At 39.0% G+C, this 15,999-nt stretch overlaps 1 protein-coding gene across 1 annotated transcript in view; it reads right to left on the reverse strand.

Moving 5' to 3' along the window:
• Positions 1 to 15,999, reverse strand: part of kmt2ca (lysine (K)-specific methyltransferase 2Ca) — a 146,766-nt gene that overhangs the window by 44,728 nt on the left and 86,039 nt on the right. Inside the window, exons 13-18 of the mRNA XM_079863809.1 lie at positions 10,270 to 10,377; positions 8,598 to 9,424; positions 4,893 to 5,012; positions 1,633 to 1,749; positions 834 to 938; positions 441 to 545 (exon numbers count right to left, since the gene is read on the reverse strand). Of these exons, the coding sequence (XP_079719935.1) occupies positions 441 to 545; positions 834 to 938; positions 1,633 to 1,749; positions 4,893 to 5,012; positions 8,598 to 9,424; positions 10,270 to 10,377 (1,382 nt within the window). The remainder of the gene's footprint in view (positions 1 to 440; positions 546 to 833; positions 939 to 1,632; positions 1,750 to 4,892; positions 5,013 to 8,597; positions 9,425 to 10,269; positions 10,378 to 15,999) is intronic.

Consider the following 15,999-nt stretch of genomic DNA (forward strand, 5'->3'; position numbering starts at 1 on the left):
TGAGATTTATTACTTTAATTGTTCTTAATCAGGTCCAGAATCCACACTGGGAAAGTGAAAAAAATCAGCAGAATCCATCTGGGCCTCTTTTATTAAATGAAGATCAGGAGGTTTCTCTACTTGGCATATCTCAAAGCGCTGAGAGATACTGAAAGCACCCTGATGTATTCTTCTGCTGTCTTCACATGATAAAGATCTCTGCTTTAGTCTATCAACATAAGACACGTCTTTATAGTGTGCTTCATAATCCTCTTAACATATTACGCATTACCCTCAGGCTGCTTTCATCCAGGTCCTCTCACACACTGACCTGTCACACTTATCTCACGCACCATTAACCTTCACTCCAGATAAAAGCAGCTCATAATTTAAACCATTACGTCTCATGAACGGTGCTCGTGAACGGGGTCAGTTGTGATTGATGGAGGCGGGGTACTTACCTTAATATTGACGCAGAAGGGGTGGTAGCACTGGCCGCATTGGGAGCAGGCCAACAGTCTGCCCTCAGCACCCTGACCAAAGCTCCCACACACCACACACATGTCCTGGAGAGACAAGAAAGATCAGAGACCCAGCTGCGAAGTGCTCATGCTATTTTTTAAGAGCAGGATTATGTGCCCTAAAAAAGGTCTAAGATAAGACCAGAGATGCTTTTACTATGCTAGCTAAATTTCAAATGTTGCCTTTGTGCATGTTGATGACATAACTTTGGTATTTTGTGTTTTTATCTAATGCAATGTCATTCAGTCAAAGTGTGAAAATACAGGGCCACTGTACGTGATTAATAAATACAACATGAAACCTGCATGAAACAAGCTTCCTCAAATGCTTACTTGTTTGAGTGTGAAGGAGTCAGAGGTGGAGAACATGACCACAGTGTTGTGCATGGAGTTCTCCTCCTCTTCTTTTACAACATATGGAGAATCCATAAAGCTCACCTGTAACAGGGCACATGACACCAGTTTAGACAACAGATCCCGTCCACCGGTTTCTAAAACATTACTATACTGTCTAATGATATCATGGTTGTTTCTGGACATTTTATCACTGCAATCATGCAACTGAAAAGGTCAAATGTGGTAAATCTCACAATTTTTTTTTTTTTTAAATACATAAACAAATGCCATATGGTCTACTTTCACATTAAAATCAGCTATGGATAGTCCTAGCTTTTGGCAACTGTCAAAAACTAGCATTTTAGAGAGCTTTTGGGCTAGAAATCGTCAACCCAATCTAGCAACACTGCCACAGGAATGGATCGTTTATATTTAAAGGCTTGTCGTGGTAAAAAGTTACGTGACAATTTAGTATGCCACTGGATTATAATGAGACTGGTTGACAAAGTTAAGACAAGATGTTCATTTATGTGTGTTAACTACAGAACGGCTGCTGAGAATAAAATTGCCTATTTTATCATATTGGCAGCCAAGTACATGCTGGCTCAGTCTCCCCCATCACAAGTCGTTCGTGTTGGGGAAAATGTCAGCATTTGCTATTTTGAAAAGGCCATTTGGGTTGGGAACTGCAGCTGAAGCTCTGCTGAGCGTGAGTGCATTTCTCAGGCTTTAATGTGAACATTAAGCACATCTGAGTGCTGTTTTATTTATGCTTGTAGAGGTGGGGGCTTCATACCCCAGGGGTCACCACGGGGCTGCTCTCCATCTTTAGCCTGGAGCGTCCCCTGCCACCTCTCCCAGACAGGTTAGTTCCCCTGGGTCGCCGCCTTCCAGGAAAGCCAGATCCACGACCCTAGCAGACAGAGACAGGGAAATAAGATATCATTTAATTTCTTTGAAGGCACACTTTGTGAAAATTTAGTGTGAATATATAATACAAAAGGGCAAATACTCATTGCTAACAGGGCTAGATGATATATCAAATATTGTTTTGTTGGTGATGAGAATATCATGTTGAATTTAATGTGGTTTATTAAGCCATTAAGTTCCCTAAAGACAGCGACAGTAGGCCAATTGTCTCCGGTCATTGTATTATAATAGCATCTCTGATTTAAACCTTGAAAAAATGATAATTGAGTTGGGAAGTTCGATCCATTTCCACAAATTAGTTATTTTGAAATTTACCGGTATGTTGCAAACACGGATTTCAGTTTTGTATCATCACTATTTCCTAAAGAAAAATATTATAATAAAATATCTCCCTTCCACGCATTCATGTAAAATATTTAGTTATGATGGCTTGACAAAGCCAACATTCTTATCTATGAGATGCTGCTTCTTGCATCTTTGCTTTCAAGATATGACCATTAAACTCAGCACAGACCTTCAGGATGTTCTGACTTGATATGCCATCTTTCTTTTCTTACTGATCAAACTTCAGGTTTTTGTAAAACGGATGTTCAAAACTATAAAAAAAAATAATAATCGCATAGACTTTTATTGATGAGGTCCTAACTTTTATTGAATAACTCAAGAGTATTTATGGTGTGTTCCATTTGTCCTTGGAAGTGAGAAGAACTTTTAACTGGAACGCCCACTCGAGTTGGAGCAGCTGGGAAACTCAGGGGAACTGCAAGTTGGACTTCAGAATCCAACATGGCTGCTCAGAGCATCAACGTAGTGAAACAGTAGTATAATATCGTTTATTAGAACTTCTGTTTGCCTGTGTTTGTCTGTGTAATATCGTTTATTAGAACTTCTGCACCCAGTGGTGCACTTTTATTTTGCGTATGCCTTGAGTGGGAATTATTTAAATAAGGAATATTGTGACTTGTTCGTTCCCGGAAGAAAACTCAAGACTACAATCGAGGTGTTTCAGGGGTTTTAGAAACAATGGACTTTGTGCTTTGTAACTTTGCAGACTTTTTTCATGATCAAACTGCAACATTACACATGAAAGAATATTGAAAAAAAAAAATGAAAAATACATAATAAGTCCTTTTTATTGGAATCCCAGAATTTAAAAAATAACACTTACTCTTGAACATTAAGAAATTTCGTACCAGTGTTTTATAACATTCTGCAAGAAGAAAAAAAATGTCCCTTTTCATTGCACTGAATTGCATTTCAGAGAAATGCACACAAATGATCCTCTAACAGCACATGGTACTTTTGCTAGACTGATTTGGTTAAACAATGCTTTTGCTGTTGAGATGAAAATTATCCACCTATAACCTAGCTTGACACGGTGGAAAACTTTAGAGAAGGCACCAAACTAGTTGCATCTGTGTTTGTGATAGAAACTCATCCATCCATCCCAAGACCTGGCCCTCTGGGGTTCAGCTCAACTCCCTGAACACTGCACTGACTTACAGATCACATTTCAGGCCAGGCTTCCGCCAACTTGCCCTGCTTCTGAAGGTGTCACGTTGCGTTTGCATCGAGGCTGAAGCTCTGGCCCAATTCCCACTTCCTCCCAGGTAATTACCTCACTGTGGCCAAGAAGCACTACTCAGACAGGAGACGTCAACTTCATTTAGAGAGATTGCCTAAGGAAGCTTGGCGCACTCCATCGCCTTTACAGTCTAATTTGTGCAGAAATGAATTATGGAGTGGGAAAAAATAGACTAGGGTTAAGGAAGGCACTTCTTTAAATCTGCCTGAGTGCAGCCACACAGTAGAACAGCAACTCTGATGAGATACTGCTGCAATAGGAAGGGTGCAACTCTGGTGTTTCATGCACATGCATTGGTAAAGATATGCAGAGTTTGTTATATGAAGGCTTGGATTTGTCTATAAGGACTTGACTGAATCATGAAACACTATGATATTACTGTTTTCCTGGTCACACGGCCTTGCTTATGTCAGCATATGATTTTGACATTAAGAGTAACAGGTGCTGATGAATTGTGACCAGGGACATTTATGGTCAGTTGGGTTATTTTTGATTTCATGTTGTGTTTAAAAAGCATGAGTAGAGATTGTACATTATAACTACCCTCTTTGAATGTATCCCTGACAAATAACAGCCACTTGGTCCATGTGCATCATTTTCTGTTCACATATAATATGTGACCCTGGACCACAAAACCAGTCACATGGGTCAATTTTTTTTAAATTGAGATGTATACATAATCTGAAAGTTGAACAAATAAGCTTTCCATTGAAAGCATGGTGTGTATGGTTTGTTAGGATAGGACAATATTTGGCCGAGATACAACTATTTGAACATCTGGAATCTGAGGGTGCAAAAAAAAAAAATCAAAACATTGAGAAAATCTCCTTTAAACATGTCCATTTATGTTCGTGATTGTGCAGCATTCACTCCCAAAAATAAATATTTTATATATTTACAGTAGGAAATTTACAAAGTATCTTCATGGAACATGATATTTACTTAATATCCTAATGATTTTTGACATAAAAGAAAAATCGATAATTTTGACCCATACAATGTATTGTTGGCTATTGCCACAAATATACCCGTGCTACTTATGACTGGTTTTGTGATCCAGGGTCACATATGTATCAGATCGAAGCCTTTGGCTAGTGTGCTGTATCTCATTGGTTTTAAGAAACTCACGCCATGAGTATTATGTTTTTAAGACAGCATCTCATGTTAAAATAGGTACATTTTCATTTTTTGAAAGCAAGAATGTGTCCTGTATTAAAGCCCTGTTTAATGTTATCACTGGAGGTTTTCAAGTGGCTGTATTGTTGGTTGTAGTGGACTTCTACTGGAGTAAATTACTAAATGAACATTACATCATGAACAAGATGCATAATCTACTATCAATGACTGAATATTGCACTTATATATCAAACTCATGCAACAGACTCACATTTTTAAGCAATAAAATCTCAGAGCCATCTAAGGTATGATAACTTTTCAACACCTTATTTGATCTTACCTTCTAAACTAAACCAGCCCACACCCACCTTAAAATCACAGTCCCCTGCAGGGAGCAAACCCTTCAACACCCTCCCCTCATTTACCAATCTCATGGTCCAGATGGGCAGCCCGTGCATCGGCCTGGTCTTAGGGCTGTCCCAGGCGTCCAAGCGCTCTGGAGACCAGGAAGGTGAGCTCATTGCGCTACGGTTACTCCATGCACCCTAAGGTAAAGCGGCGGAGAAGAGACGGGGGGAGGGGGGTATATTGGTGATGAGGGGAAGATGAGGGATGACAAAATGCAGCAACATAAATGTGAAAGCCAGCAACAAGAACACAGCATGTCAAATGAATGCAATACTTTTACACAAATGCATCATACAAGCTAATAAAGTGAGATATTACGTTTGGGACAAATTCCTGAAACATGACAGTGATGAACATGAAATGTGAGTATTTGCTTTGAACGAGTTTTACTTCGTAGGGAAAGTCTGCTAAGTCCTTATTATAAAGCGTCAGCCTCCATGGAAACAACATTGTTTATTTGTTTGTACAAAACAAGCGTGATCATATCAGCATGACAACAAGCAGCTCTTTGAGAATTTTGTAAAGCGCAAAGTGTCATGGGGAGCATTTAGCCTCTTTAACAAGCTAATGAGGGTTAGTCTTTGTAATTACATTGCATTACACAAACACCGCAAGGCCTATTTTGTTTTACAAAATGAAAATGATTTCAGAATTATCCGTTATAAATAACAGCCGTTGGTTGGTTCCTCTTTTTTCCTTTATTGCTGTCATGTATCGTTTTGTCCCAAACTTTAAAGAAATGTCTGAGCTTCAATACAACTTAATGTCTCAGGACAACATTTTTATTAATTATACAAAAATAAACTGACCACAAGGGCATCATTTTTCAATTCCATTGAAATTTTGTCTTTATTTAACATTATTTTCTATGGTAACCAACAAATGCTTGATGTGAATTGGACGTAACTCGTATTGAACCCAGAACATTGCTTCCTAATAAAACAAAAGTACTTAATGACACAAATTACCATTCCTTAAGCACAGAACCCAAGAATTGTTATCATGGAATAAAAAAGAAAGAAAAAGAAAAGAATAGCTCTTCTCTTACACAAGTTAAAGAGTGAGTGAAGGGGACAACTGAGAAACAAACAAATATCATCATGCCAACATGCATGTGAATAAAGACATCAAACTAAAATAAATACAACAATAATACTATAATTTAATTAAGTATTGACAGTGCTAAAAAAAATAATGTTGTTGATATTGGTGATGCCTTAAATTGCTAATCGATGACCATGCTATGTCAGTTCGGAGAGAGTATGTTGATGAAGTAGGCTATGTCTTTGTGCCCGATGGTGTTTTAAGCCCCCAATGGCTCCTTAGAGGCAGCTAACCCTACCCTCAACCTTAAACCTACCCATCCCCTCGCTGCCTGGAAGGTGCCGTTGGGGGCTTAAAACACCAAACACCATGTCGCTGTATGCATTTAATTTCCTGCCATTAGGTTTTTCAAAAGGGACAAATATGGTACAAATGTAAAATAAATGGAGAGGTGAAAATTTTAAGCTTATTGGCACCCAATAGACACTTTAACAAGATATACGTGGCAATATGAAAGCACTATCAACCAGCAGATACACATTTCCAAATGATAAACTCAAGCTAATCCCAATATGACTCTGAAACTTCTACAAAATTCAGACCGCAAAGCACGCCTGATCGTCGCTGAAGAGAGTCAGCGGGAGTTACTTCAAGAAAGCGATGAAACACTAGAAGCTCATTTACACATCAAAACTAAATCCCTCTCTGAAGCAGACACGATAACACAGGGGTGTGCATATACTCATGAATGCACTTATACACACCAAACCGGAAATCTCAGTTGGAGCCAATGACAGCTGCCCACCCTTCAAATTACACTGTGCCCAGATGGCACATACTCCAGAGGGAAAAGCGACCAGAGCCATATAAACTAACATGAATAATACAGACACCTATACACTTCTAGTCATTCAATTTAACGTCATATAGATCCAAAAATACAGTGTCCAAATACAAGCACTGAGTGCTTAGCCGTTGGTTACTTTTTGTTAAACTGTCAACATGTTTATAGAAATGACATCTAGTTTAAATGGTATGTACAATTGTAACTCTACTAAACCTTTGAGTACTAAGGTTTGTTTCCACCAAAGTAACAATGCACTTTATCATAAGCTATTCATTTGGACTTCCACGCATAAAAAAAATCCCTAATACCCAACAGATATCAGTAAAACAGATGTCTTGACATACCACATTAGTCTCAGTGATAAACGTATACTTTGTAAAGAGGAAAAAGAAAAATCAATTTCAGAATCCAATCCGAGAAAGTTTTTGCCACTCAGAAAACTAGATAATCAGAAATGCTCTCTGCCTGTGAATCATTTCTTTTGGGTTTGCTGACATCAAGTTTACGGACATGTTTTGGGGGGCTGAGTTTTGGAGACAGGATGTGTAAGAGAGGTTAGCAAAATGACAGAAGTTAGCAAAACAGCTGAAATTACTCACAGCATCTTTTAAAGGGATAGTTCACCCAAAAGTGAAAATTTGGTCATCATTTACTTACCCTTATGTCATTCCAAACCCATATGACTTTCATTCATCTTCAAAACAAAGTGAAAGGGCAAGAAAGTGTGACGGCCAGGACAGTTTTTTTCTGCGTGACAACAATGTTTGAGTTTCCGCAAGGACCACTGAGGTTTGTTCTCGTGCATCAAGCAAGGTAGAGCTTTATCACCATATTTGAGCTCTCTGTATATGTACTGATCAATGTTGTTTATATATAAATATAAGCATAAATTAAACCTGTTTATCAAGAGATTGGATCTCTTCTGAAAACTTGGATTAAACCACTTGATTCTTATGGATATTAAAAGTATCTTCATGAGCATTTCAAGAACATGAGTAAAAGTCTGTGGGTTTGGAACCACAATTATAGTTTTTGGGTGAACTTTAAGTATGCACAATGGCTTGGCATTTCCAAGCATTCATACCTGCATTAACACACTTGCATAGACTGGGCCTGAGCCTTGCTGGGAGCTGTGGTATGCTCTGCCAATCAGATCAAAGATGCTGAAAGCATTCCCAAAATGAGATGCTAAGGTGACCACCAGAGAAACGGGAAACAACTCACTCTAATCTTTGCTTCGAAGAATGCTTGAATTAATTGTAGTTTGAGGTTTACTCTCTTGGACACAAAGACACCGCAATACCATGTTTAATTTAGATTTATGACAACTTAGGAGTTCTCAGCATCCTCCCTGCTCCAGAGCTCAAAGGGGAAATGGGTTTGTGCTGTGCTTTCCAGCTCAGTGAGCATTTATCCGAATTACACACCTCCAAAAAGACTCCTTTATGTTTCACTAGCATAAACCCTGGCTCTGGAGCCAACTCCCAGCCCCCTCTCTCCTGGGATAATGTGAGTGATGTATTTGAGAAGGGCAGTGGGGGGATTGGGGGGACTGGAAGGCATGAGAGAGAGCTAGAAAAAAAAAATGAGTGAACGAGGCAGAGACTGAGCCAGAGAGAGAGCATAGTAAGAGCCTTTACATGTTAATTAATACACGCAACGCTCTGGCACTAATCAATGTGACGACGGAACATGGTGAGCAAAGGAATAATTACTGTGTAGCTAAAAATGTGGATCACAGACAGAATCACTGTCCTAAAGAGACCAAGGCAAACCAGGAGCCTTCACCAAACAGCAAGAAAGACCAATGACCAAAAACCAGGAGTTTTACCTGCTTTACCCTTGGCCTTCCAGGAGAGAACTTCCTCTTGGAGATGGCTGGCTTTCCCATACCTATCTTGGGCGTAAGAGGGAAGAAGGTGGTGTTGAAAACACTGGGGCTGTATCCAGCTAGATTCAGGCTGTGGGTTGGCGTCTGACTTTGAGATATCTCCCTGGGCGAGGCTTCAGTGGAAAACGGGGACTGGGTCAACTTGGTCGAGCCCTCGGACGACATTCCCGGGGAATGCTTTAAAATTAGGCTCTTATCCTCAATGGGAGAGCTAAAACTGGAGAAACTGTGCTCGCTGACAGGTGTAGTGTCCATTTCCACAGTAGGACTGCACTCTGCAACCAGTGGGACACTATCAGGCTCAGGTAAAATACAAGTGACCTCGGGATCTACCACCTCCTTCTCTTCATGTTCTGGTTGGTCCTGTTTCTGTCCCTGCTCAATTTCCTCCACAACACTCTGGGCTTCTGGGACATTAGTCACCCTTTTATCCTTCATATTGGAGGTGTCTGAGGGACAGACTAACATAGGCTCTTCCTCTTGGGCTCGAGAGAGTTTGGGGGATGTTTCTTTGGTTGGCAAAGCAGGAAGAGCTTTTGAAACATCTGCTTCAGGTTCATCCTCTGTAGCTTCAGGCAGTTTATCCTCTGTTTCCTTCCCCATTTCCAAAGCACCAATTAGACTCTGTTCCTGGTTTTGGTCTTCAGAAGTGGTAGAGGCCTGAAAGGAGAGGGAGGGTACGCCCACTAAAGTAGAGGAGCATGGAGGAGGTTCGGGACCCTCTGTCAAAGTGACTGTAACCTGGATCTCCTGGGGAGGTTCAGCAGCTGCAAAAAACACAAACCTAAGAACTGTGGCAAGAAAACAATAATACAGAACAATATGCATGTTTATGGACAAGACTTACTGACTGAGAAAAAAAACTGAAAAAAGTCAGCACACCAAAGCTCCAAAATATGCAACAAAAATGTATAGTGGACTCACACACAGGTTACGTTTCAAGCATGCAGGCTCTTCGTCAGACAGTTAATTTTTATTTTTACCAAACAAGCCTTTATACTCACAGTGGACAGTGACCCTATTCTCAAAAAATGCTTTGAAAAAACACTGCGTGTAGTATATAAGAGACCACCTAGTTTCACAATATCTTGGTTCGAGCAGATTTAACCCCTCCCTCACATTTTTTAAATTAAGTGCCTTTTGGCAAGTATAGTTGCAGCAACATGTGTTGATGCAGGTATCATGTTTTTCTTAATTATTAATTTTGCATGTTTAAATTTGACTTCCATTAGTCTTCCTTGACTTCCTTCTTTTGCCTTTGTGTTCCATGACTTTTTATTATTATTATTATTATTTATTTTTCATGTCTTTCTTCTCTTCTCTCTCTTTTTTTTTTTTTTCCTTTGCATGTGTCATGTGATTCTTGATTAATCACCTGTGAGTATAAAGGCTTGTTTGGTTAAAACTTCTAACTGTCTGACGAAGAGCTTGCGTGCTTGAAACGTAACCCGTGTGTGAGTCCACTATTACATTTTTTAAATATTTTGGAGCTTTGGTGTGCCGAATGTTTTCTGTTTTTTTATTATTTCTTTTGTCGACCCGACCCTGAGCATATTTTGCTGGTGATGTGCGTTCTTTGGTCTTGTTTATGCTGAGAAAAAAAAAAACTTACATGACAGAAACTCTTCTGGCAGAGTAGGAAGAGGACTAGTACTGAGCTCTGTCTCCAAAGCCACTTCCTCCTCAGCCTCATTAACTTCTTCAACAGCCATGAAGACATCTAGATAGGAAAGGGAAGTGTTAAGTTGCACAAGGAAACAACTGTGGGATAAAATAGTTTTTGATCTATTCTGAACAGGCACAAGGGCCAATGAAATGACATTCATTTTTTGTTCAATTTAATTTATTGGAAGCCTTTGGCTTTTGGCTTGCTTAGTTGGGGACACTTAATATTCAACAATATTATTGATGTGCCTGCATTGACACCATTGTATGACAATGAACTGAGCTAGATAATGACATCACTGTTTTCTCCAGAGCAGCTGTACAGATAAATTAACTAAATTAATAACTTTATTTACAACAGAAATTAACCATCACTGAACTTACTTAAGCTGGACCATGACATTATTTTGCTGCACTAAAAAGCACTACATAAATAAAAGTGACTTGACTTGATTTGACTACAAATGCAATTCATACAAACCATAACTTGAATATACCATGTATTCAAGGTGTAAGGAAAACATCATGACTTTTTACTTGGTGGTTACAACAGTGAATTTTTTTTAAAGCATTAAGTTAAACTTTTGTTGAATATTGTCTTTATCTTAGACATTCTTGTCATTAACTCCCAATTGTTTTCCAGAATTAAAATAAATTGGTTTGGTCATCAGATATTTGCCCAAACTACATCATAACTTTTACATAAGTTTGTGGCGCCATTCTGGGGTTTAACTCATTACAGGTTCAATCTCCCTGTAGCAACTTGAGGTTTAGTCCATAATTCGACAAAGGACACAACAATGATCGCTTATGTCCTGTTCCTTAAAGAGATCAAACCAGCAACCATTTAGAAACCATTCACAACCTGTGTTATCTTCAAAAACTGTACCACAATAAAATCTGGCAACTTTGAACATATTACAACTCTATTTAAAGTGACCAGTCACACCATCAATCAGATGAGATGCAAATGAGATTTGCTTTGCTTTGACAGAACAACCATTTTTCAAACCTAAATCGCAACTAAATGCATAATTCATTCAATTAAATCTTATTTTCTACTATTATTTAATCAACATTTTATACATCTATCTTATATATCAATTAAACGGCGCTCTCTTTGCCCCCTCCTCCACCATACTGTTGCACTTCCTTCACTCTAAACCAGTGGTTCTCAACTCCAGTCCTCGTGACCCACTGCTCTGCACATTTTGTATGTCTCCCTTATTTAACACACCTGAACCAGATCATCAGCTCATTAGGAGAGACTCCATGAACTGAACTGAGTGTGTCAGATAAGAGAGACATACAAAATGTGCAGAGCAGTGGGTCACGAGGACTGGAATTGAGAACCACTGCTCTAAACAATGAACAGGAATACTCAAGCTGCCACTGTGGCCCATTATGCCAGGCATCACCATGACAACACATTCACGAGCCCTGCTCTTGTTAGACACTGCTGAGATGGTCTCATACAGGGCACACAAAAATGAATAAACAAAACACAAGCAATGCACTCCACTCATACGTAAGACTTCAGAATAACTGCTAGACCAAAAACAAACAGTGTTCTAATGCTAAGCCTTATAAATGCAGGATTCCAAACTTCTAAGGACACATTTGTGCAACACCAAACTAAATATATGGGCTGTAGACTGAATGAATGAGAACTCACTACGAATAGGTGTTTGTGTGTAAATTAGGGGTGTCATACAGTATGTAAATGTGTAGTTTAGTTTTAACAAATGGTTTGGGGAGGAGCTTAAAGTGAATACAGTATTTTATTCACTTGTATATTAAACTACTTTTTTCCCCCCCAAAGATCAAGAAAAATTCTATTCTGCATGACCCCCTTTAATAATTTGGCAATGTAAAATCTGTATCACACCAGTAAAACATCTTGAATCTGAATGTAACCTGGGGTGTAAGATAACCATCAGAGACTCAGGATAGAACTGCCATCATTCAGAGAGCTAAAGAGAAGTGAGGTTGACTGCGATGTCCTGATAACGTCTTCATACTTACAATTGACTAGCAGCACAGGGAAGATGAAAGCCTCACTGGTTTAGAGCTGCTAGCTATTTTTAACCAGACAAGTCATAGACCCAGACAAAGAACACTACGACAAACCTACAAAGAACACTGTAATATGCTTACCTACACACACCTACATACATATTTAAAAACAAAACAAAAAGCTTATCAGATATGTTGCGCTTGATAATTAAATTCTGACTCAAAATGACTTGACTTTGCAAGTTCCGTGTGGTCTTTTTTCATAATTTACTGACAAACTAGTCTGTAAATCTTCTAAGGAACTGTAGTATGTGTATTGAACATGGAAACTTATGTTACACATTATCTGTAGAAAATGTGCAAGGTAGTTTGGCATGCAAAACTTAAATGAAACTGTTGTACTGTTGAATTACATAAATGTATTAAGTGAGCAAATAAATCTTAATGACATTAGACAAATTAATATCAATTTAATGCAAAAAGATTTCTACTACATGATTACTGCGGCCACAATAATTCACAATAACTATATTAAGTGCAATATCCATAGAAATTGAATGAATAAAATAAATAATGCTAAAGTTAAATTCATAACTTTAACTATAATTTGCATGTTCTCTTTTTTGGCCACATAATCAAAATTCAAATACGTATGTGGGGAGAAAGAGGTTGCAACCATAACTATACAAATACATACATTAAGAACTTGCAGCACTTCAAGTAGGCTGGGGTGTCTAACAATTACTGGTGCGTTATTAAAATTCCGATATTATCAGTATACATTAGCCTGATAATCGATATTTCATTTTTCAATATCACGTCAATAAGGATATATTGTGTCACCCCAAAAAACAACACATAAAAGCAATAATGTATCAGAGGAAGTTCTATATTGTGCAGTGTGCCACTAAGGAATGAGAGAGGTTCAAGATTAGCCGAGATTCCCATGAGCGGCAGCATGTAAACATGCCTCGGGATACCTCAGCGAACATGTAGAGTTCAAACAAGAGCGAAGACCACTGAGGTCATGAGGCAGTGATGCACAATGACTGCAGTCCGGCTGGGCAGACAAGGGAGAAGAGGAGCTTATAACAGGATACTGACACAATCCCGCTCCAGAGAGCAGAGAAGTCCTGCTGGCTGATTCTTAACACTGGCGCTGGGTTTCAAACACCCATTATTCCTGATCGGGCGCGCCTCAGGGTCCGCAAACTCCCATAAGCCCTCACACTGACTTCACTCGTCAATACTCACCTGATAGTGTCAACCGGCAGCGTTGCACACCGCCTGAGAGCAACGCAGAAGAACTTAAAGGATTTATCATTCCCAGTGTGTATATGACATCAGACGGTCACGGGCTCTGGCCTCCAGCCTAACAGATTGACACTTCATATAGTAGCTTCCTGAAAGAAGCTGATCTCAAAGCACCTATGCAGCAGCTACAGTACCATTAGTCATCTGTGCCCGAGCACAGGTGATTGTGTTGTTTGTGAACTGGGTCATGTGAGTAAGCGTGACTATGGTTCTTTTCAGCAGTGTCAGGATGAATCACTGATGGCATCACGTGTCCATGGCAACAAAAACCTTCAGATGGCTGGTGGAGTCGTTTTACCACAACCATGGGAAAATACCCCCTCAAACATATGACTAACACATAATGAGCTTCTATAATTACCTGCCAATGAATGTACTAAAGATACTCAAAATGTATTCAAAAATACTGGTACTTCAATGCCAAAACAAGACGAGGACTTAAAAGACTATTGATTTTTAGTCGACCAGTCATCCAGAAAAGTACCCAAACAGTTGATTAGTCAATGTTTACCTTACGTAAATGGCTAACGATACAGTGCCTGACTTGCCAGAAACTACAACTCCAGAGACTCTCTGTGATGAGGAAAAGAACTGAAAGTGCATATTTCTATTGCCACATGCTTGTTGCATTGTAACGAATGACCCAATGACTGCTTCTGGGCAACACTGGATTATTTTCAGGATGGTACACAAAAATTTTGGTTTGTATGTGAACACTCTGACTGAACTTCATCTCAGACACCCGCAGCACATGCAGTGAAGTTTGCTAACAACTCGCTATGCGAATGATAAGCTGTTAGCATGCAAGGCCAACTCCTATGGGCAATATCTCACTTCAATGGGGAATACCTCAATTTCTTAAAGTTTCATGAAACTCCCATTTTAGCCTGGTCGTTCACACCTCAGTGTAGAAAAAGTCTCAAGAAATGGGCTTGTAAAGCTATGGAAAAGTGGGAGTGTAAATGGTGGGAAGAGGGGAGAAAACAACCAATAAAAACCCTAAAATACACGGCACTGCTTCATATGAAATATGCCCAGAAACCTTGAAACACGCTTGCTCTGGTCAGTATATGAACTATATGAGCGTCGAGTGCTCTTACATTTTTACAGTCATATTTCCTATCTTGTGGTAGTCAAACTTCAGCACTGACAGCATCGTTGGAAAATACAAACAACACTTTTGTGCTACTGTGCTGAGGAAACATACTCTTACGACACATGTGTCCAAACAGTCAACAGGCAGAGGAGAACAAGACAGCACTAAACTGGTCTTTTGTGACAATATCATTTTTATCAATGATTCTGATCAGACTGACACAAACAGTTGCATGCCATCAATGCAACAGATTATATAAAGTATAAACATTTTTTACATAAAGGGTTCTTAACTTTTTTCCATTGCGCGGTGAAGACAACTGGCCAACCATTAAGATTTTGCTCACATGCCTAGAGCCGCTGCTTTTACATAAAACTACAACTTGGTGGCGCTCATGAACATACATACTATTTCTAAATGATAGTGAATAGCATAGGAAGAAACCAGAACCGACTCTCTTCTCTATTTGCTGGGGTTTGATAACATACACCACAGTGAATACAAATCTAAACGGCCGTTTTAAAACATGGAAACACTTTTCGAGTTACTTGCTTCTCTCTGACAAGAAAGTTGCAGCTTTGTATGTACCAAAATAATTAGGGTAACCACTGTATTACTGCTGTTCTACAAGTGCCACCTACTGTCAGAGAGATTTTATTCAACCCATTTGCCATTTCTTTCCCCCTCTAAGGCCTCAACAGACAAGAAACATCACATAAGAAAATCAGACCTAATATTTGTGCTGAACATTAGTGTTGGTGTGAACAGAACTTTATTCTCAAATAACAATAAAAATATACATTTTAGGTTGGTATTGCCAATGCGTATGTTTAAGCGCACAATTGTTTCTAAGGGAACCAGAGCTTCTAAAAGCAGCTGTAGTGACGCGATTACCAATTGCTTCTTTTATTTAGAAGGCAGGACTTTTTCCATTGCAGTTTTTCCCCATTCGAAGTGACTGAGTGAATCATATTGCTATACAGTATATACAGTCTTCGACTTGTTTTATATACAGTATACAACTCAACTAGTGACAGAACCAATCAACTACTTGGTGCAATCCTTAGCTGATACAGAAAATAAGGGTGGAAATACAAACCAAAAATAAAACTGTTCTACATAAATCAATCTGGTATTTGAGTTCTGTCTCAGTGGTCAAGCCAGATGGTTAGAAAATGTACAGTCAGGCCAGCAGAGATAAAAATAATAGCATGTCCTTATTATGAAATTAATTGTAATCTCAAGGAACAG

This window comes from Squalius cephalus (assembly GCF_949319135.1).
Source record: "Squalius cephalus genome assembly, chromosome: 25".
Classification (NCBI taxonomy): domain Eukaryota; kingdom Metazoa; phylum Chordata; class Actinopteri; order Cypriniformes; family Leuciscidae; genus Squalius; species Squalius cephalus.